General features: G+C 32.3%; 2 protein-coding genes and 1 long non-coding RNA gene across 6 annotated transcripts; 1 reads left to right on the top strand and 2 right to left on the bottom strand.

Moving 5' to 3' along the window:
- Positions 1-3,999: 3,999 nt before the first annotated feature.
- On the top strand, positions 4,000-4,758 carry LOC18108325 (uncharacterized). The gene is made up of 2 exons (XR_002979287.2): positions 4,000-4,312; positions 4,424-4,758. It is a non-coding gene; the product is annotated as an uncharacterized LOC18108325 (long non-coding RNA).
- A 582-nt stretch (positions 4,759-5,340) lies between these two features.
- On the bottom strand, positions 5,341-7,349 carry LOC7459242 (two-component response regulator ARR17). 2 transcript variants are annotated; one of them, XM_024591067.2, is made up of 6 exons: positions 6,740-7,349; positions 6,491-6,661; positions 6,290-6,369; positions 6,117-6,194; positions 5,957-6,027; positions 5,341-5,867 (listed from the first exon to the last, which is right to left on the bottom strand). In XM_024591067.2, exons 2-6 carry the CDS (start codon positions 6,627-6,629, stop codon positions 5,771-5,773), a joined length of 465 nt encoding a protein of 154 aa, XP_024446835.1. In that variant the 5' UTR covers positions 6,630-6,661; positions 6,740-7,349; the 3' UTR covers positions 5,341-5,770. The 2 variants fall into 2 exon arrangements, with proteins under 2 accessions (XP_024446835.1, XP_002325489.1); XM_002325453.4 differs by having other exon boundaries at positions 6,491-7,349.
- Positions 7,350-8,968: 1,619 nt separating this feature from the next.
- LOC7455238 (uncharacterized) lies at positions 8,969-16,464 on the bottom strand. Of its 3 annotated transcripts, XR_002979225.2 has the most exons (13): positions 16,299-16,464; positions 15,670-15,771; positions 15,372-15,542; positions 14,901-14,966; positions 14,230-14,295; positions 13,754-13,876; positions 12,410-12,561; positions 12,217-12,307; positions 12,021-12,089; positions 11,208-11,299; positions 10,330-10,393; positions 9,538-9,693; positions 8,969-9,239 (listed from the first exon to the last, which is right to left on the bottom strand). XR_002979225.2 is itself a non-coding variant. In XM_024590894.2 (12 exons), the coding sequence occupies exons 1-12, from the start codon at positions 16,359-16,361 to the stop codon at positions 9,589-9,591; spliced, it is 1,164 nt and encodes a 387-aa protein (XP_024446662.1). In that variant the 5' UTR covers positions 16,362-16,464; the 3' UTR covers positions 9,370-9,588. The 3 variants fall into 3 exon arrangements, 2 of the variants coding, with proteins under 2 accessions (XP_024446662.1, XP_024446663.1); XM_024590894.2 differs by lacking the exon at positions 8,969-9,239 and having other exon boundaries at positions 9,370-9,693; XM_024590895.2 differs by lacking the exon at positions 8,969-9,239 and having other exon boundaries at positions 9,370-9,693; positions 13,754-13,870.
- Positions 16,465-22,130: the final 5,666 nt, after the last annotated feature.

The following is a 22,130-nucleotide window of genomic DNA, read 5'->3' as shown; positions in this document are numbered from 1 at the left end:
AGCTCGTGTGATGCACACGCCGATAATTTCTTCTTTTTCTTTTTAATTTATTCTATACAAATACTAAATTGCCTCTGATCCCATACAATATTAACGAAAAAAACATTAAAAAAAAAAGATTGAGAACCTCCTCAATATTAGTTAAAGATGATTTGAATCAAATGGCACTTAAGTAACTATATTGTTCCTAGAATAAGGAAAAACCAAAAACACCCCTGTCCGTGCAGGCAAGGAAATTCAACATCTAATGGTATTATTGACATTACATTGTACCAATAAAAGTTTAAAAGATCCCTTTACCCCCACCCAATCTTGCAATACCAGATGTGTCTTATGAAAAATAATATATTACTCTTGAGTGTATGTTATAAGGCTTAAATTATGAAGGATAAAATAGTCAAAACACTGCTTGAAGTCACAGTATTTCTCCTCACAATGCATAGGAGAAAATTGAGCTATTTTAATTATTTTTTGTAATTGTTTATAGCCGTGATGGCCTAATGGGTTGTTTTTATTTATTTATGGTCACAGTGGTTAATCCATTTTTCACTCAATATAAATTAAATATTGAAGACAAACTATAAGAAATGATATTAGCATGTCACATTCTACTAATCTTTTTTTTATTCAAATTGAAATGGATGCTTTAATTATCAATTATATAATTAATTTATGTTCTCTTTGTAATAAAATTTATGTTAAAAATAAGGAGTGATCATTTTCGATTTGGTTTGGTTTCAAGATTTATTTTTAAAAAAATAGAGTCAAACCAAAGTGGTTTCTACATTACTTATGTATGTAATTCACAACAAACGGCTAGAAGGAATAACAAGACAAGAAGATTATGAGCTTGAAATTCAAAATACGGAAACACATTTCAATTTTGAACCATAAACCAACTTCAAATAGGAGTAAGAAACTTATAAAGAAGAAAGAGGTTGCATCATTATTAAAAAAAAAACAGAGAGAGAGAGAGAGAGACATGAGACGAAGATGGAGGTGAGGAAGCTGTGATGGAGTTCGAGAAAGAATAGGGTAGACTATAGAGACACATAGAGTCACTTTGTTGGAAGGGTGGGAAATTAGGGAGCTTAGGTTTTTTTTTTAAAAAAATGTTTTTATACCTAGTTTTATCAGTTTGGTTTAGGGTTCAAATCGAACTGGCTCAATTTAAAATGGTCTTAGAAATATTAAACCGACCTTGAACCGAACCAAAGATTTTTTTAATTAGTTTTTTTTTTCCTTGGTTTGTTTTTTTTTTTTTTGGTTTTGTCAATTGTTTTGGTTGTTTTTTTTTTCTTACCTCTACTTTAAATAATTCATGTGACCCAACAAAGGAATAAAAAAAGCCAAGTGCAAGACGAACTCATTAATAGAATCAAGTATTGTAATGATCAACCCTGAGGGGTGTAGCTCAATTGGTCAGACCCTGAGTTTGCTCCCTAAAAGTCACTAGTTCGAGTGTCACAAACTTTAGGGTCACTGGAGACTTACCTGGTTGTTAACTTCAAGGTCTTGGGGGATTAGTCGAGGTGCGCGTAAACTGACCCAGACACTCACAGATGCTAAAAAAAAGTATTGCAATGATCATATTACATAGATTAATCGGTAAATGTACTACAGTAAAAAGGAAAGCAATTGTTACATTGGTAAATAATTGTAATTTCACTTAAAAAGAGGTAATGATCTTATGAGGAAATTCTATATGTAGAAATGGTTGTAAATTCTATTGGGATGTTGAATAGATTGAGATCATTATAAAAAAATTACTATTTTCCCGAGTTCAAAGATCGAAGAAGTTTATAACGTTAATAAATTACAGGGCGTTACAACAAGCTAGAGTAATTTGTGCTAACTATTTTGATGAATGCGCACACAATTAAATCAAATCCTCTAAGGTGTGATTTTTATGCAAAGAATAGCTTGTTATATATGATGTAATATTGAAATGAAAAGAAAACAATAATGCAAATAAGAAATTAAATATAGTGGACCTGATTTTAGAAACAAACTTTGATACCAACTAATATGAATCTATAAGACAAAACCTTGAAACCTACAATCAAAAATTGAAATATTTATCTAAAAATCAAAAATCATATTATAAAACCCTGATATGTTGATTATTTGAATCAAGAAATGAAAATATATGGTTAGAATACCACAAATATTTATAAGTTCTAAAAAGAGCAACGAAAAACCAAAAGCAAGAGTGTTCACGTAATTTTTATTCAAAAACTAATTTATCTTCACATCCCAAAAGTAAAAGGTAAATATGTTTGACTTAAATAAAAATAAACTCTAATTAACTATGAGCTGAAAGTTAAACCTCATTAACTAACTAACTAACTTAAAAGTATGGGTAAAATAAAATACAAGCCCAGATCTTATATAAATAAAAGTCTAATTTGTATAGTAACTTCTAAGCCATAAAGAAAAGCCTTCCAAATATTTGACTACTATAAAATTTCAACCCTTTAGGAAATAGAGCATTTAAAATCTTTTGAAAAAATCTTAGCCTGATCAAACAGTCGAATTGAGAGTTATAATTATTAACATAAAGCTATGTAGCCAAACTTTAGTACATGTTAAGTAGCCCAATCTCATATGTGGATCACATTGATCAAGGTTTAATCCTCCTTTGAATCGACAACACCTTATAGGAATTCTTAGAACTTGCTCGGCTCGAATGTCATAAATCAAATCATTGAATATCTTTTTGATTTTCTTGGCTCTTGTCCTTGTGATTAGTTCAATCTACATAAACAATGGATTTTGTGGTGTTACTTGTTAATTCTCATCACCAGATAATTTTATTTTTTAGCAAGCCAATTAAGAGCTACTAACCTTTATTACCAACCTAGATTAGGTCTCAACTTATTTTTATCTCAATTAGATCTCAAAGATATAAATGAATTTTCAATATGTTTCAATTAAAAATGCTAACTAGATGCTTGAAACTCATGCAATTTTTCTTTTCTATTTACAAACCATTGAATTACTTAATATCCCAGCTTCGAACATATGATTAGAGAAATTTTATTAAATTCATATAGTTTTTAATAAAGCAAAGAGTTTTATTTGATTACTTGATGATTTTGTTGATTAAAACTAATAAACTATCCGATTGATTAATCTATTAGTATACTAGGGATCTCTGGGGACTAGGTCAAGTTTGTCCCTATAAATTGAGGGTTTTTTTAAGGTTTTTCCATCTTTTAAACTGAAATGTATGCATGGTATTAAACTCCTACAATCAATCTTCCAATATTTTATGTCATTACTATACTGAGTTGCGTAGTGATCTAAATAAAGAACTTAAAGCAATTCAGATTAGTTTTTTATTTAGTTTAATTATAAGAAAAATGCATGTAAATGAAACTCAGATTACAAAATTATTCTAACAAATATAATATCAAATTGAAGTCTTAAAATAATACTAGCATGCTTCAATAAAATAGCATAAACAACAATTAAACAATTTTTTTTAGTAATATTTACTTATTTAGTCACTTATAATATGATTTGGATGAAAAATTATTGTTGTTGAGGATCGATTTTTTATTTTTAAAATTTTATTATTTTTTCTTGATGTAAACAAATTAATTGCAATCAGTTTTATATAATTCTAATAACACCATTTATTTAGTTGTATTTGTAAACAAGATCCACAAACACAAGGCGATGAAAGTCAAAATCTCTCTATAAAAAACAATAATTTAAGCTCTAAAATATTGAGAAAAAAAGGAAAAAACTAAAGGTAAAAAAAATTAAAAAATAATAAAAGAAAAGGTAAATAAGCTATTGTAAAGTGTGTAGAACATCTCACAATAAAGTATAAAGCATAATTTTTTTTCGATTAATATAGATATATTTTAATTAATTTTATGAATTTTAAAATTAATGATTATATAAACATAATGATGCTTAGCAAGTTAGATTGGTCGAGATTATTGAATTGTAACTCGAGAAGAAGGACAGCATCAAAGACAAGTTTTAATTGGGCACTCGACACACTAACAGGAACACGCAAATGATACGTTTTCCACGCGTATGGCAAAGTTTTCATTCAACCCTCGAAGCTCTGCTGTCTTTACGAGAAAAGCACTCCCATCCTCGCGAATATTCTCCATTGCCACCCACCACTAACAAAACAGCAACTTGCTCTTTCATTAAATACAATTACTCCCTCTCTTCCATCCTTGTTCTCTCTTCATTCTTTCTATGCATATACTTTGTTGTCATTTCGATCTCAGCCATCGATAATTTCCATCCATCAGAGCCAAAACCATCGTCATGCACGATCATCAGGGTACGAAACATGAACTGCTCTTTAACTAGAGCATGTTCTTGTCCCTTTCTAGTCAGTTCTCTTGTTATCTTTCGTAAGACCTGATTCTTCGCTGGTTCTTTAATGTTTTAGGTGATCACGATATGAAGAACAAAGTAAAGGGCGGTAATATTCACGGTCAGCAAAAGAAGAGGAGAAGTTATGGCAAACCTAAATGCATGGCATCTCGTTGTTGCCCTTGTTTTGCAGTGTCATCAATAGCTAGAAGGATTGGGAGATGCCTGTTTGTAAGCTGTTACCCTATCATGCAGTGCTTTCGATTGGATGACCACAGACATCAGCATGACCATCACAAGCATTTTCATTCCTTCTGAATTTTGTTTCATTTTCTTTTTTTTTAAGGTTTGGTCCAATCACGAGTTTTTGAGTTTGTACCATATTAATGAAGAAAAGAAGTTGTTATATGATTCTTTGGTGTATTTATTTATGCAAGGATCTTATGATCAAGCTGCCTTGATTTTTGGCTTCAGTACTTGCACAGTCCTATATGCTTATTGTCTTGATAGAGACATGAAGGAGAAAGAGAAGAAAAGGAAAAGGTTTGGAGGTTGTATAAGAGATCGGTTGAATCTGGGGAAGCTGAACACTTGGGGTTGCGAGGAATCAAAGTTACTAGGGAAGGTTCTATGCTTTATATAATTGGTATCATCCGGCTCTTTATGGATTTGGAGAGCTGTTACTCATTCATTGCAGCATTTTTGTCTCAACTGATAGAATAAGTTAATCAATTATTGGATTGAAAATTCATGTTGACTTTGTAAGCATACATGTTTTTGCGGATCAAGGCCAGGCAGAGCTGCCTGGTAACCAGGGAATTCTATTAAAATCTTTGGTTAAGGCCATCTCTGATTTGATTCTGTAAACATCAAGCTTATGCTACACTTATCATTGCCAAAATTTGCCTTTGGTAGTCAGGGAAAATCAGAAACAGAGTAATCAACACAGAAGTGAATTATGACCATGTTGGATTTTTTAGATATATATATATATATATATATATATATATATATATATATATATATATGATTCATAGCACAAGTGGCGCCTTAGGTTTTCTCCAAGAGCATCAGTTTAGAAGGATATGTAGATTCAAAGATGGATATGGGTAACAAAATTTCTTGGGATGGGTGCAAGGCCCAGAAGTGAACTAAAAAGCAGGCCATTATTTAATCATTCAGAAAGGTCAAAGCTCAACACCTGCCTGAAAAACAGAAATGTAAAAGCCATAAATGCAGCAAGGAAGTCATTGAAGTCATTTTAACTCAAGAACAAAATCAAAATCGATTTGGTTTAGCTTAAACCAAGTTCATCTAGTGATAACAAAATGTGGACTGCGGAGGATTGTTCATTGTCTGGCTTCATTCCTCTGGTAATATTGATCACTAATGTTCTTAAAAAAACCCACCATGAACATAATAATTAACTTCTGCAGTTCATCAAATTACATCTCAATTTCACCACATCTGATTGTTTGAGGGGCTTTAGCATGAACATCTGTGCTCCTTCCTCTAAGCACCTGTTTTGCGCAGTGAATCACTTAGAGTGAGCGAGGGGTGAAAAATAAAAGCTTGCACAACATGTTCATCAGAAATAGCAATCTCTTACTTGTTAATACGGGTTGGGATATTCTCAGAAGACATAATCACAACAGGAATCTCCTTCAGCATTGACGATTCCTGTTTGTGACAGGGAGACGTGTTAATATGTGGTCAGCATAATGGACCTGACTGGGCACCAAAAACAAAAACAAAAACGATAAGGATACCTTTATTTTCTTGAGTAGCTCATACCCTGTCATTCCTGGCATGCAATAATCTGTAATTATTAAATTCACCTTTGAGACCTGTAGTGTGGATAATCAAACATGAAGACAGCCATTACTGTTTGTCTTCGTTTCAGCTCAAGTGCATGCAATTGATTATGACATGAACAACTTACATTATCCTCCAAGGAAGTCCTTTTCTCATCTCCCAAGCCCAAATACTCCAACGCCCTCAGCCCATTCTCCGCAGTAGTCACTGCAGCAAATCAAATTAGTTCTTGAGCATGTGTTTATAACTCCGCCATTGTCAATCTACATGTTCTTCTTGTCTGAAGTAAAGGCAAAGAAAATGGAAAGACAAGTGAGATTGGTTTTACCCTTGCAGGAAGAGTTCTTGAGCAGTCTTTCCACCAGTTTTCGATCAACGAGACTGTCATCAACAGCTAAAACATGGGGTTCTTCCGTATATGCTCCCCCCACCATCACATTCTCCCTTGACCCACCACCACCATCCATATTCTCCCCCCAAGGTAGAGCAAGAGGGAGGCCTGTGTACGAATAACTGAAACTGTAATAAAAGCTTTGCTTGCAGCAAATAACTAACACAGAGGCTAAAGAACACAGACCCTTTATTTTCCAACAAAGTCTTACAATTAAAACACAAAGGAAACAAACTCACAGGAGTTGTATGAACGTTTTATGATGCGTATTTATAGTGAGAATGAGAAGCCGACAACACAGTGAATGTGAAATATGTTGTTAGGTGAGTAGACTCGAGAGACAAAATGTTACAGAGAGAAAAAAAAGGAGGACTAAATATTCACAGCAAGAGGGTGGGGGGATAATATCAAAGTAGATCACAGATATTTCGTGATCCTTTTCGGGTTCCTATGGATTTGATTCAGTCAGTCTCCATCATCCTACCCAACCATATCACACCATCACTGATTCACTTCTCTTACAGTCTTTTATATAATCAGTATCAGTATCTGTGTTCGTATCCTCTCTGCAAGATCTTCTTTGCCTCGCCTTGCAGCTGCCTGCGGGCATTTCATGGATTTTGGACCGCCTAACTTAACAAGATTGAAATCAACATTGGACACATTGCCATAATTTTTGTGTAATTACTCTTGACTTTCTTTAAAGTATTTCATGGCACTGTTGAGGTAATAATTAAGGGCAGATTTGAATCTTGATATTCGACTTAAAATTAAATACTAGAGTCTACAGTACTTTTTTTTTGCAAAATATATGAAGCTTCTTTGTTAGCTAAAATTAGCATTCACCTACCATGAACATGGACACCTAATTAATTATCATGCTATCCTTTCAAGCAATGGCTAGGTTATACCACATTACGAAATTACACCTCCCCACTTAATTTCTTTCATTTCGATGGGGGCTAGAGAAATTATGTCCCATGATTGTGTTTTTATTATAAGATTTTTTTAGGTTAATCATTTTCTTTATATATATATATCTTAAGTCAGTTTACACGCACTAAACTAGATCTCTACATCTTAAATAAAATTTGCAAAACAAGACTTACACTATACGATCCGTGATCCGTGATCCGTGACCATCAATATTAGAAGGTAAAGAAAGTCAAATTAGAGACCACGTAGGGTCTCTTAGCCCGCATCCACTTTACCATCTCAGCCACTCGTCGTTGGTTACTTTATCTCTTTTTTTTCCTTCTATTTTTTTGTAAGAAAAATTTGACACATTGATTTTGTTACCATAAGATCTACAGAAAGTATAATACTAATGATCCTAAATGATATGAAATGATTTTCGGATTGGTTAACACGATCAAAGCTTTACCTGGAAGATCCAATTTCTTGACCATATAAAATCTCCATCTCACAACTGGACAGATTTGGAGAATAATCATTTTGGACTATAAAATATGTGGCCAATTTTTTAAAATTTGTTTTTAGGAGTACAGAATCTTTGTAGTCTGATCATGGACAATTCAGGATTATGGAGAGCCGGAGCCTTTGTTGATTAAGGATTAGTGTTATTAACAACAAAATCCAATGCGATTCCCTCCCTCTCTCTCTCTCTGTTTTGGTGCCCAAAGACAAACAAAATAAATCACATATCTGTGATTTCACAGCCAGTTCCTAGCTAACACACCCCCCGCTTGAGTGGCCTTTCCTTTTATCGCCAAGCCATGCACGTTTTCTTTCCTTTCCTTTCCTTCTCTCAATTGCCATAATTATGTATACGAGCCCTCTCCCTTTCTTGGCCATTCAATACTCGATGATTTCTGGCAACAACATCAGATGATGCTTCTCTGCTAAGATTCTATTACACGTCTTTAAGCACTCAAACGTCTTGCAAGGAATTGAGAACAAGGGATGTCCTCGAGGCTTGCGGCATTGGATCCAAGCCATGTAGCGTGAGACCCACGTAGGGCCTGCTGGGCAGAACAAACAGCATTATTTGGATTGACATGACCATCATCCGAATAAATCCATTATGATTCATATATTAGATATGATATAATTCACAGATGCAGTGAGACTAAAGATTTCCTGCGTTCTCAAACGTCCTGGACTAAAGATTTTTTGTGAGAGTGATATGAGATAACTGGCCCTGAGCTTCGCATGCACGATTTACAGTCACAAATGCAAGATTTACTTCCAATTCAGAAATGCCTGAGATAAAGGGAAAATGGAGCAAGCATCTTCAAATTGAAATCCGAAACGATCTTGCATTCTATATATATATATATATATATATATATATATATATATATATATATATATATATATATATATAAAGGATTTTTTTATTGCTTGCAAAGCTCTAGCGTGTGAGCATGCAACAGGGTTTTTTTTTTTTTTTGGAGTGAATGAGGAAATATACTGCCTCGAACGGAGTTATCTTAAGAAAACCCATAACAATAAATAAGTGAACTAGTGTGTGTGCCCACTGGTGTGGTGGCCGTTCCCTGCATGCATGGTAATGGGCACATTGGCCAGCCAATCTGCAACACAGATTTGCATGTGGCCTCTGTCTTCTCGAATCCATTGTCATGGATGGAGCAAATTGGGAAAGGGGACTTGATGAGCTATCAAGAATGGTTGGCCATTTCTAGAATGCGTCCAGTACAATGTACTGCACAAAAGAGAAGGAAGGAGATTACATAATTTCTGAGAACGATCAGAGCAGGATATAGGATTCCCTGTAGGAATACTGGAAAAGATTTAAAACGGATTGCTCATTATGCCACAAAAATAGCAGCATATTCATCAATTGACACGATATATTCATCATTAATGAGTCAAGACAACAAAATTTAACTTAATACAACAGTCAACAAACTGATTAAAACAAGACTTCGTTAAATATTTTCAAAATACAACTGAATGACAGTTTACATATGTATCTTCTCATGTAAAGTTGGAATATGAACCTCAAAGTGGTAAGCCGCATGGCGTTTTTAAGGTCCAATTGATCATTGGAATCATTTGATGCTTGCCTTCGGAATGGATGATGTACACGGCCCACCAGATGTCATAAATGGTATTCCCTTAAATGTGGCCACACCCTTATCATCCGAGAAAAGATTCTGCGCCCATGAAACACCGATGATCAAATAATGACTCTTAGGATTCCTATAACAAACTTTAAGGAAAGACAATAATTGCACAACTGATGATCACAACATTAATGGCTAGGTATGACAACCATGCATCAGAACTGTCCAATCAGCTCTTTCAAGGTAACCCAAAAACTTGACTTGAAACTTCTAGCGATTCAGAAACCATATAAAAGCAAAAAACAAGCTAGAGACTAAAGTAATGACTTGCTGGTGCAAAGCATTTTACAAAATCCACAGGAAAGAAAATATGATTGGTATGTCTTATATTTCAACAGAGAGCCATATCAACAATTTGACTATTCGAAATTGCTTTTGCCATTGAAAATGCTTTTTTAGAAATATAGTGTTTTTTCCATATGTTCATTGTTTGATGAATATATCATGTATTTCAAAAAAAATATGGGGGCATCAAGCATCACATCATGTAATTAATTGAACCTGTTTGAAATGGGCAAAAGCAAACTGAACTGCATCATCCAACTGACTAATTCACAACCATGATTCTAATAAATGATCAAGAATTTAAACTGCAAGTGCATATCAAGAGGATGCTTGCTGAACATAAACCTATAACAAAAAAATACTTAAGCCTGAACCTCATACCGGTGTTATTTTCTCTAACTGCTTCTTTTTTGGGTTAAGAACATCTTCTGGCTTACCGTCAATCCTACATGAAGACATTTAACATTTATACATGGGAAAACATTATTGCAGTAGAAGATTTTTTATTTCTGAATAAGTAAATCAAGAGAAAATAATAGAAGATCTAGCCCAAAAAAAATGTTTGCTGTAAATAAAGGTTACACTATGATTATTGCAGCCAAATGCATGCATATAAGCCATGTATAGACACCAGGCATCACAGTTCACTATTCCTAATTTTGAGAATCATAATGGCACAGCACTTTGTCATTTAAAAGCACTTTGGCTGCCCAAAGTCAAAACAATTCCAAGACCAATGGCCGGTGCCCCTCATTTTCTCTCTACTGATTTGTGAAAATGAAGTTTCTCCAACATTTACAGATTATAAGTGGGCTTATACAAGCCTGCTCCCATTCACATTTATGCCAAATGGTGGCAGTGCCATAAGTGGCAACATTGCAACAAAAAGAATGTTTTTCATTATCAAAAGAAAAAGAAAAAGAAAAGGTGCCTTGCCTCTCTAAAAGATGCATTGCCGATTATGAGAAGACAATTCAACAGTACCTTTGTAAAATCTACATAGCAGTATATTGTAGTGACAACAAACTATATATTCAAAGGGCATAGGTAACATTACAGGACTAGCTAGTTTTAGCTTCTTCCTCTTCGTTTTTTTTTTTTTTTGGATGTGATAAAAAATTAGTGTTGAAAACCAAATAGCATTTTCTAAAGTGTAAACTACAAATTCTTGTTCCCCATAAATAATTCAAAACAGCGAAGCAGTAAGTGTCAAAATGGTTCAATTATGATGTGGTTCCATGTAATCTTTAAATACATACCCCAAGAATGACACACGTTCTCCAACTTTGGCACCTTCTGGAGGCAGCAAAGGCTCTACAATGGTGTGATCCTCATTAGATGCACAAAGGACCTGAAAAATTAGGAATTACAGAATGCATATGGACATCACTGCACTCTTCAGTCATTGCAATCTAAAAAAAAGGGGATATTCTAGTGAAATGACAAAGCACAGACATAGACATTGTAAGCAACTCGTCAGAATAAACTAACACTTCGATCATAAAAAAAAAAAAAAAAGCATTCATAAAGAAATAAACATGATTAAGGATTCAACAACATTGTTATGTAATAGCAGAAGCAAGTCATTTCAAATTCAAAATTGGCATTTTTCCACAATTAGAGTGCAAGTACCATAGAAGTTAGATATATTGCTTTGTTCAAAAGTATTTTACAAACTTAGCTGGTATCACAAGCATCCTGACATGATTGAACAATTAGATTTTTTAAATTTTGTTTTTGCTTTCCATTTGTAAGCTGTATGTAATTGAAGATGAACAAGTGGATCAATTAGAAGACTATTTTTTAAGCTGGATGAGTATAATAATTTTCATTTGAGATGAAACAATCACAACACAACAACCTGACCATTGTACAGTTATTTAAGATAGCATGGCTCTACCAGCAAGACACAGTATACTCTAACCATATTGTCCAGTTTTATTTTCTTGCAAAGAGTTTCAGGAATGAAAAGGAAGAATCTTTTCATCCTTCTTGAAATAAAAGCGAGGACCCGGTTCAACATAGAATATAAAAGGCATTGATTAAAATGAAAATGTCAAATTAAAAGTTACCAGGCCTTCTGACATCACATCTCGTAGCTTTCCAGGTTTTACATTTGTAATCAAGACAACTCGGCGGTTCTTTATAGATGAAACAAACACCAAAGAATGCATTAGCAACTAAACTTCATAACTTCATAAAAGCAATCCAAAGAGCAGAATAAAATGAAGTGACATTATTTAAATCAAACTTGACAAATCATCATACCGTCAAGTCATCTGGACTATAAAACTTCGCCAAACCACTGACTACCTGCCTCAATTTAGCATCTCCAATATCTATCTCCTCAACCAGTAAACTGAATCATTAATCAAAAATTAAAAATATCATGATCATTTTCCTTCAAAAAAATGATGAAGTACAAACTCAGAGATTAAAAGAAAGGAAACTGTCAGCATACCTGTCAGCAGAGGGATGCTTCCATGCTTTGCGAATAAGGCCAACTTGTATATTCAGTAAACTGACACTTAGTTCTTTGTCTTTCTCACCTGCTTCTGTTTCAGATGGTTTCTTCTTCTCTTGAGCAGATTCTTTTTTTCCAGTAGACTTATTCTATAAGTTCCAAAAACACCAACATGATACTCAGCAAGAATTGCACTAAGATTAAAAATAATAGTAACAACAACAATATGCACAAAAATTGAAGGCTAGGGCCGTCTCCAAGCAGATTTTAAGACCTTTAAATAAGAATTATAAAATATCAAAAGCACTTATTAGGAATTATTGAAGTTTGACCACCCATGCACTCACTCACAATAATGCAAAGTTCGAATAAAAATGTTATCTAACCAGTACAACACAAGTCAATTTGGAATAAAATGAAATAGAAGTCATGCAGGAGGTCAACTATAGTACAATACATTAAGTTTTCTATGCTTGTCATGAGCTGCTATCACCAGGCCAACTGCCAAGCAACTTGAGAAATACTATTGCTCGAATAAATAAACCAGGCATCATCCAGTAAAACTGTAAAATATAAAATTTACACGTGGGGAAGCTCTATGAAATCCCTTATTTATCAGTGAAGAAAGAAAACATTAACTGGGATTAAGTAAAGTCTTTTGGAGCTGTTATCACATAGTTGACATTTCTTGTGTTTATCCTGATAGTTTTCAGCAGTTCAGACCTGAGCTAGTACATGGCAGCCAAATCTTGGAATTATATCACATATTTTATCAAGATTCCATGACAAGTTTAGGGACTTAATTTTCAGTGTAAAAAAATCAAACCTAACGAAGTTAATGATAAATTCTAATTTGAAAGTAAGAAAAGTTAATCGACTAATTAAAACCCAATTTTTGTTCAAATTCTAAACTTGGAGAGCTTTTGTTTCTCCAAGAAACTCATTCCTCCAACTTTAGTACTGCTAATGCCAGGTAATTCTCCACTAATTTTCAGTAATCTCTAGCACATGCCACTGAGTTTGTTAAAACTTAAAGAGAGCATGCACACGTGTCATCAATGCAAGCATGGAAGTATGTTCAAATAAACCCCTTGTGTAGAATTTTAGATGCTAGTTATGACTTCAATAGACTGTGATTTTGCACGTTTTCTTAATTCTAATTTTTTTTCCTGCTGTCATGATGAAGCTACTCAGCAGGATTCTTCATAATGACAGGACAGAGTTGTGCACGGGAAAAACAGTAAAACTGCAGCCTTAAGGAGAAAGAAAACTTTGAATACATTAATAACAGGTATTGAAGAGGGGGGGGGGGGCGCGAAAGCTAGAAAAAGAAAGACATACCCCAACATCACTTTTCTTCATGCTTAGGTCTGCTTCCGATTTTTCTTTGTTCTTGGTGTTTTCCACGGTCTTTTTTGCATTTGTATCTATTTCTGATTTAGCATCACCTTTTATTCCCTGCAACTAGAATTAAATCAAGAACACAGAGAAATAAGCCACTAGATGCTCTAACTCAATCAATGGCACATTAGTGTACAAAACTACAAATTACAGAATCATAGTAAATTAGACAAAAAAAAAACCTTTGAAACAACAAAGGCAGCAATAAGACCCAGGACAATTCCATTTAAAATATGAATTTACATGTTAGAATCAATAAGCTGTCCTTTCCTAAAATTTTTGACATGGGATGCACAAAGAAAATATCAAATTCCCAAAACCACACATACATCAATTCATCTTCAACCTTAAACCTTCTTGCCTTCATTTAAAAAAAGAATGAACAGATGATGTATATTGATATCAAGATAACCTACCTGAAGTTCGAATGCACCCTTTTCTAGCAAAACCTTTTCAAATAGTTTCCCAAAGTCTACCTTGTTCTGCAAAAAAATAAAATAAATTAACTAAACATTTTTTGAACATGAAATTAAGTACCTAATTTATTTTACAAACACAAAAATTTGAGAGCCGTTTATTCTTCTTTGATTGTACAACTATGGCTACCAGGTGCAGGTATGTAGATTCAAGTTCTGACAGAATTGAGAAGAAATAACAATTTTCCCAAAAACTATTCACTGTTCTTTCTATCAGTTGGCTCTAGTTTCTCAATCACATACCAAAAGCCAACCACTTGACCCCTCAGCATAAAGTTATTCGATGGTAAACATATATGTACAGTGATAAGAGTAGTCAAAGTCAAACTGCAAGCCTTTGAGGCTTTGACACTCCAAGTCAATTACATGCCACAAGATATCTGTTACTTGAATCAATATGCTGCCAAACATGACAGGGACAATCAAATCAGACAGAAGCTCATCACACACAATATAGTAACCTAAACAAAGCAGCTCTCAATAGTTACATCACTTAACTGGTGCCTAAGCAATAGTTCGTCTATGTCAACAGATAGCAATTAAGAAATTTTCTTTTAATACACATCATCACCCAACTCCCATGACGTTTAAAAATATGAATATGGTCTTACCTGGATGTAATCCATCCATCTCATTACATGCACCAACTTTTCCCTCTCTAAATGTGAAAGGCCTATCTAGCAATAAATAACCAATCAAAAGTCAGAAGAATTTCAAACATGTGGGTAAAGTATTTATCGTATGATAAAACTTTTGTACAGGGAAAAAAAATATATGTATATATATATTTCTTGACTCTGCCGCTCTGAATTTTGAAGCCTCCTCCCTTCAGATTTGAGAAGCAATAAATTCAAAAAAGAGGGCAACCAAAGCAATTTTGAGCAAAGCACAAAGGATGCGACTGATTCATGAAAGCATTGAAGTTTGCCATGCCAAGTTGTTTTAAATTGTTTTCAACAACAGAGAAGGAAAAAATGAAAATCCATGCTGGAAATAAAATTTGTATATAGTAACTTTATGATTAGTGACTGGAACAACAAATGTGAAAGGATAATTTATCATGAAAGGAATAGAATGCATACCACAGATGAATGTATTACTGAAAAAACTATAATATCAGCTTCAGAGGGTGTCAATCCATTGCCCAAAAGCACAGAATTCAGAGCCAAGTCTTTGTTCAATCCACTGAGAGCATCAAAGCATGTCGGAGAATCTATTGGAAAAATCTCTGCAAAGCTTATCCATTTCATCACCTATAACCAGCAATTACTTTTTTAGATCAAGAAACCAAACAGGGACCCCTAAGAGTCGAGCATGGCAAAGAGCAACATCCCATGGTAGCGCAGCTGTGGTACTCGTAACAAACCAAAGAAACCTTACCTCCTCACTTTCTTTTGATGGGGACCTTTTTCCTGATGACTTCAAAATGTTCAAGTACAAACTCTTAATATCATACTCTCCAAGGTCACCTGAAGGAGCTTCCTACATTAATCAAGTATTTTAAGCTGTTAAGTATGTAACTATCAAATAGAATAACCCCCAAATTCAACAATGTCAAGACATCTGATTTTCAAGCATTCAGAAAAGAAAAGTGTTCCTATCAAGACCCATTACCAAACAATGCTGAAAATATGATGAAAAATTGACCAAATTTATAAGAATTGAAACAAATAATAGGATGCATAGTCAAAACATCATATAGAAAACTTGACGAGTTTATTTGAAGTAAAAGGGCAACAAAAATACGTGTCAGCAAAAAACAAAATTCAAGAAAAAAGAAATGGGCATCAAAAGGAGCAAAAATTACCATTCCAAGCCAGGAACCTTCCTTTCTAAATACCCAGAAGAAAAGATTAGCATGCAGTTATCTAAACTCTAAAGAATCGTGAAATGCTTTATTTATTGATCACCAATTATCCATGCAGTAATTAAAATTTAGAGAAAAATTAAAAACAGAGATCATAGATTTTTTCAAGTAATTGAAAAGGGGTTGATGTTTAAGAGCTTACAGGAGATAAAGAGAGGTGCTTGCTAAGAGCTGATGATATTATTTGCTTTCTTTGCAAACCCATGCTTCTTCTTGCTTCTTCTCTCTTTTCCTGTGTAATTTTGCTTTGTGTTTTCGGGGGCAAGAGTGAGGTCGGGTTTCGATAGGGTTTTGGGAGGGGTTTCGTGGGCTTACAATAAATCTGGTCCATTAGTATTGCACTCAGGGCTCGTTAGCATTGTATTTCTAATTCAACCTATTTATTTTTTTGTTTTAAAAATACTTTTTAAAAAAATAAATTATTTTAAAAATTTTATTTAGTTTAAATTAATTTTTTTTATTTTATTATATCATTTTATATACTATGCCAAAATAATTTTTTTAAAAATATATTATCTTTTAATATTTCCAAATAAAAAATACTTTGAAAAACAACTATTATCATATTTTCAAACATTTTTAAAAAAACTCTCGGTATTTTTAAAAAAAACTCTCCGCGAGTACCATCGAAAACAATGTTACTGCCAACTATATGCTTTTATAATTTAATTTTTTTCTGAATTTTTTTATTGTTTTGGATTTCAAGTGGTTTTTTTATAGATATTATAGCATTAGGGAGGATGACATGAAAGGATAGTAGAAAAACAAGAAGAATGGATTGTTTGTTAGTCCTTACATTTTGAAACCCTTTAAGAATTATAGGAACAAGTTTGGAAATTTCAGAAAATTGTGGCCTCAGGCAAGGACATGTACCCTAAAATTCAAACATGTTCTATTAAAATAATAAATATAAAAATAAATTTATTTTTGAAATTTCTGTATTTTTAAAACAAAAAATAGAAAAATATATCTTTAAAGACAATATTTATGATTTTTTATTCCTACTTTATCCTTATAAAAAATTATTAATTCTAAAATTGTCCAACTAAAACATATAAAAATACAAGTGATTATTATCATGGTCTTAAAATCTGATCCAGGTCATATATCAAAAAAATTAACCTATTTTTATCCAAATATTTTTTCTATAAAGATCAAAACGACATTATTTTGACTAATTTTTCTAAAATAAGTGTTTTATTTAGGTGTTGATTGGGTTTTACCTTACCTCACGTCACGAGTCGACCTAAAATGGTTAATTAAGTTAATTAATTTGTTCTTAAGTTTGATCTAAATTCTAAATCAAGCAAGTTTAGAATTGACTTGTAAAATTAAATAGAGACAGGTTTTAATAGTAATTTCAGGACTCACAAATTATCATGAGTCACGCGCCCAACACAGTTAGAAATCTCGTCCATTAGCTAGTACTCGCATGTCAACATTTGCGTACTTTAGCCTTTTGTTCTCAACCACCTGTCTTCTTTTCATGTTAGTTAGTATAGAAGTTTGAATTATAAGATAAAAGGTTGGCGCATGTCCGTAAAAAACAAGTGAGAAAATCAAGTGGTTAAATGAGCACATCAAAAGAAATGGTCTTAGATAGCTTATATTCTATTTCCATATATGAGAATGGTATTAGATAGCTGATGACCCGAGTCATGAATTTGATAAATTAATTTGGTTGACTTGAGTTTTTTTTTTTTTTACTAGTTGATTTTTTTTGTAATTTCATCCTTTAATATTGGATTGATTGGAAATTAAGTTTTGTGATTTATTTTGATTTGTTTTATATGAGGTCATCACAGTCTCATGACTCGAGTCGCGACTTTAGCGAGTTAAATCGAGTCGTTGTTTTGTGTCCTTTTTTAATCAATTTTTTAATTTTAACTCCTTTCAATATTAGGTTTATGGAGATTGAACTTCATGATATTTTTCAATTTAATTTTTATAAGATTATCTCAGTCTCATGACATGGACTATGAGTTTGATGGGTTGACTCGAATTTTTTTCCTTTTCTTAATTGACTTTGTTTTTCAATTCCAACCTTTAACATTAAGTTGATTGGGAATCAAACTTTATGATTTATCTTGATTTGCTTTATGTGAGGTTATCTTTGTCTTATGATTCAAGTCATGGGTTTTGCTAGTTAACCCAAGTTGACTCAAGTTATTTTTTTATATCTTATTTTTAATCGATTTTTCAATTTTAATTTCATCCTTCAACATTAGATTTACTAGGGGTTGGGCTTCATAATATTTTTATTTTTTATAAGGTTATCTCAGTATCATGATCCAGACCTCGAGTTTAGCGAGTCAACTCGGTTGACTCAAGTTTTTTCTCTTTTTTCCTAATTGATTTATTTTTTCAATTTCATCTCTCAATGTTGAATTGATTGAGAATTAAAAATACAATCAAGACTACACCAAAAGTCCATTACAAGATCCAATTAGACCAATTACAATATCAAGGGTAAATAAGCTTAAATATATATTTAATGGGCTTTTTTTAAGTAAGCCAATGTGAATCCTAAGAAGGCTACATTTTCAATAAGTGATAATCAGATCTTAGTCAATTTAATCTATGTACAAAAGGGTCTAGTCCATCTACTTCATGGGCTAATTAATTTCAATAGTTAGAGACTTTATTTTTTAAAATGCATGGTGTTACTTTAACAAGCATAATATTAAATTTAACTTTTGGATCGTGATGAGATTTTACCAAAAGATTCCAAAGGCCTTGTTTCTATTAGGTTAAATTTTATATCAATCGGACAACGAAAAGGCCTTGTGATAAGGTTTAAAAGCTACTATGCAAGATTGTAGTAGTTTTTTAGTTAATTTAGGATTCCTTTCTATATTTTATATAAAACTCTTTTGCTATTTTTCCAGAATTTTTTATGATATTTTTACCAAGTATAAATAAAATTTTTAGCTTGTATTTGATTTTTTTTCTTACAAGCTTTGATTTCAGTAATTATTATTGTGTTGTGAGAAATTTCTCTTGCTTTGATTCTTCAAAGAACTTCTCTTGACTTATAAAAAAAATTAACTAATCTTCATAGTATCTTTCATATTTCTCATTAATGATTCTCTATAATCGTTAAGTGGGGTCTATTATTACAGTCTTGGTGACTCTGTATAGGATATCATTGTGTCAAGCTCAATTCACAAATTAACTCACCTTCTCTTCTTTAGGTTTAAACAACGCGTCGTTTAGGGTTTTTTATTTGGGATTGAAAAATTTTAATTGAGCTCCTATTCTTTTAAATTCTTTTGATAGATTCTAATTTTTTTTTGGATGAAAATGAAGTTTTTCATGCGCAAATGAGAAAGCACATTAATTTTTTGTTTTTATTTTAATTCTCTTACTTTTAATTATTTTTTTTCCAATATATTTCAACTCTATTTCATTAAATTGGTTTCTAATCTAATGATGAAATTCTATCAAAAACCTTGAATTATCGAACATTAAATGAAACAATGAAATTAAAAATGAAAAAATTTTAATGAAAAAAAAATGTTACATATAATGAACTGTGATACCGAGCAAATAAACATTCATTAAAAAAGTTTTTTAGATGTACTGTATGATATTTAGTTAATATGAGTAGTTTTATTAACAAATTAATATTATCAAGCAACAATAATTTTTTCTTGTGGCAAAATTGAAAATATTGGAAAGTGTATGATTAAAGAATGACAATCATTGGTCCCCATCACAAAGCATTAAAAACCATATATTCCCCGATCCAATTTACCAATGTTTCTCGAAGAAAAAGAAATTCCTGCCAATAGCACCATAGCAGACAGACTGTGCATTTTGACCAATTCACTAGCTCAGACCCTCTAGGGTAAAAAGACAGCAGGTAAAAACAAAAAAAGAAAGAAAACAGTGTCGTTTTATTGTCTGGCTTTATTTCACCTAGAGAATAGCGAAGCCAATTTCAATTTGGAGGGAGGATACGATTCCCTTTCTTTTTGCCCTTTTGAATATTTTTATCATTTGGGCAAACCCCCAGCAGCTTTAACAGCATGGGCAACTGCTACAAGGAAATTCACAGTATGGGCAAGTCTCTAGACAATTCCCGTTCCTAGCACCCCTCCAACGTTCTTCTTTCTTTTGCATCATTGTTTTTTTTTTATTATTATTTATTAATATAGATATTTAAGTCAGTTTGTAGTCACCTCGACTAATCTCAAGAGTCCTAAAATTAATAATCATGTAAACCTCTAGTGGTCCTAAAAAAACTCAAACTTGTGACTATTAGGAATCAAACTCAAAATCTAATCAGTTAAGTTACCCATCATAATTGTATTATTGTATTTTTTTAATTACAAAGGAGATGCTGGAACACCAAATTTCTTAAGCAGAGGAGATTCTACTGTGACTCAATTTCATCCTTCAATTCAAATTAATGATATATATTTTTTAATTTGATCCTTGTTGTTTTGATTTTTAATTTTTTTTCTTTGCATTTTTGAAAAAAATATTATTCTTTATAATTTCACCCTTCAGTTAAAACATTTATTTTTTTATTTCAATGATGACTCTCATTCTTTTAATTTTTTTTATCTTTTTACTAAATTGATTTTTCTTTTCAATTCCAACCTTCAATTAAATATAAGATTTATTTTTTATTTTTATTTTGATTATTATTTTTTTAATTGTTATTTTTTTAATTTTTTTTACAATTAAAATTCTTTTTTAAATTTCATCCTTCAATATTTGACTGATTGAGAATTGAGCTTAATGGTTTTTTTAGATTGAGTTTTTCAGGTCTAATAATTAAAGTCATGAGTTTGAAAACCTAACACGAGTTTTTTTTAAAAAATTTATAATTGTTTTTATTTTTTTATCAGGTTATTCAAATCTTATAATCTATTGATAAAATTAACATTATATTTTAGGTTAGTTCAATATTAATTATAGTGATTATAGATTTGTCGTAACGTTTTGGTATTTTTTTTACTCCATTTTAGCATATGAACACGGGTACCAAGGCTAGTACTTTCTAGTAGTAGTGTCATTGTAAAGCTTGCAACATACATTTTATGTCATTTTCTGCGGCATCAGTAGTAGCAATCTGATCTGTACATCTCAAATTAAGAATATACACGCCTGGCACCGAGGCTTTTGGCTCAGCCTTAAAGGCAAGATTTTCTTGTATTTATTATTTGGGTTAGAGCCTTAGCTTGCGTGTATGTTATTTTTACGGTATTTTATCTATCTACTAGGCTTGCAAGGTATTCAATAAATTCAGGGATTAGTTGTGGTACGCATAAGCTGGCTCAGACATCCCGGATTAAAATATATATATATATACACGCCTCCACGGCATTTTTCAAAGGTCAAAACAAGGTATCCCTCGGGAAGTCAAGTTTTGTGTCTTAAAAAACACATATTTTTACATGAGTTGTAGCTATTGTGGGAAGACGATTAGGTCCATGTTCTTGTCTTCTGCTGAAGGTAGGTCCTGCTTCCCAACACGTTAGGATGACAATTTAGGAACAACGCATACCATTACAAACCGTTCATTTGAAATAATATTGAAAAAAAAAAAAAACTGAAGATACCACCAGCCATATAGTAAGTTGCAAGCTTGCTAATAAGTCAAACCATGGCAGTTTATGTGATAAGACAATGTTCCACATGCATAGTATCGAAAAGGTCCGATGGACAAACTATGAGAGTGATTGCCAATATAGTAGCGGTTGTTTTTTAAATAATTTTTTGTACTGAAATGTATGTCAATGATTTTTTTTATTTTTTAAAAATTATTTTTGATATCAGCACATCAAAACGATCTAAAACATACAAACCATATTAAATTTTAGCAAAATTTTTTTTTTAATTTTTTGAAAACACGGCGCATTCATAGTATAGAACTACTTTTTTCTTTTAGTAATTAGAGAATTGAATAATGGTTATGCGGGTTAAACAAATTTAGCATGAAATTTTTTGAAAAAATTTTAAA

Source organism: Populus trichocarpa, chromosome 19 (assembly GCF_000002775.5).
Source record: "Populus trichocarpa isolate Nisqually-1 chromosome 19, P.trichocarpa_v4.1, whole genome shotgun sequence".
Classification (NCBI taxonomy): Eukaryota; Viridiplantae; Streptophyta; class Magnoliopsida; order Malpighiales; family Salicaceae; genus Populus; species Populus trichocarpa.
The sequence above is the reverse complement of the archived record's forward strand: the minus strand, read 5'-3'. Positions and strand labels throughout refer to the sequence as shown.

Coding starts and splice junctions, on each gene's coding strand:
- LOC7459242 (XM_002325453.4), bottom strand. CDS start 6,629: ATGGATGGTGGTGGTGGGTCAAGGGAGAATGTGATGGTGGGGGGAGCA. Junction 6,370..6,490: donor CAAGAACTCTTCCTGCAAGG/GTAAAACCAATC, acceptor GATTTGCTGCAG/TGACTACTGCGGAGAATGGG. Junction 6,028..6,116: donor AGCTACTCAAGAAAATAAAG/GTATCCTTATCG, acceptor TGTCACAAACAG/GAATCGTCAATGCTGAAGGA.
- LOC7455238 (XM_024590894.2), bottom strand. CDS start 16,361: ATGGGTTTGCAAAGAAAGCAAATAATATCATCAGCTCTTAGCAAGCAC. Junction 15,543..15,669: donor CATCAAAAGAAAGTGAGGAG/GTAAGGTTTCTT, acceptor TGCTGGTTATAG/GTGATGAAATGGATAAGCTT. Junction 12,562..13,753: donor TGAAGAAAAGTGATGTTGGG/GTATGTCTTTCT, acceptor TGGAACTTATAG/AATAAGTCTACTGGAAAAAA.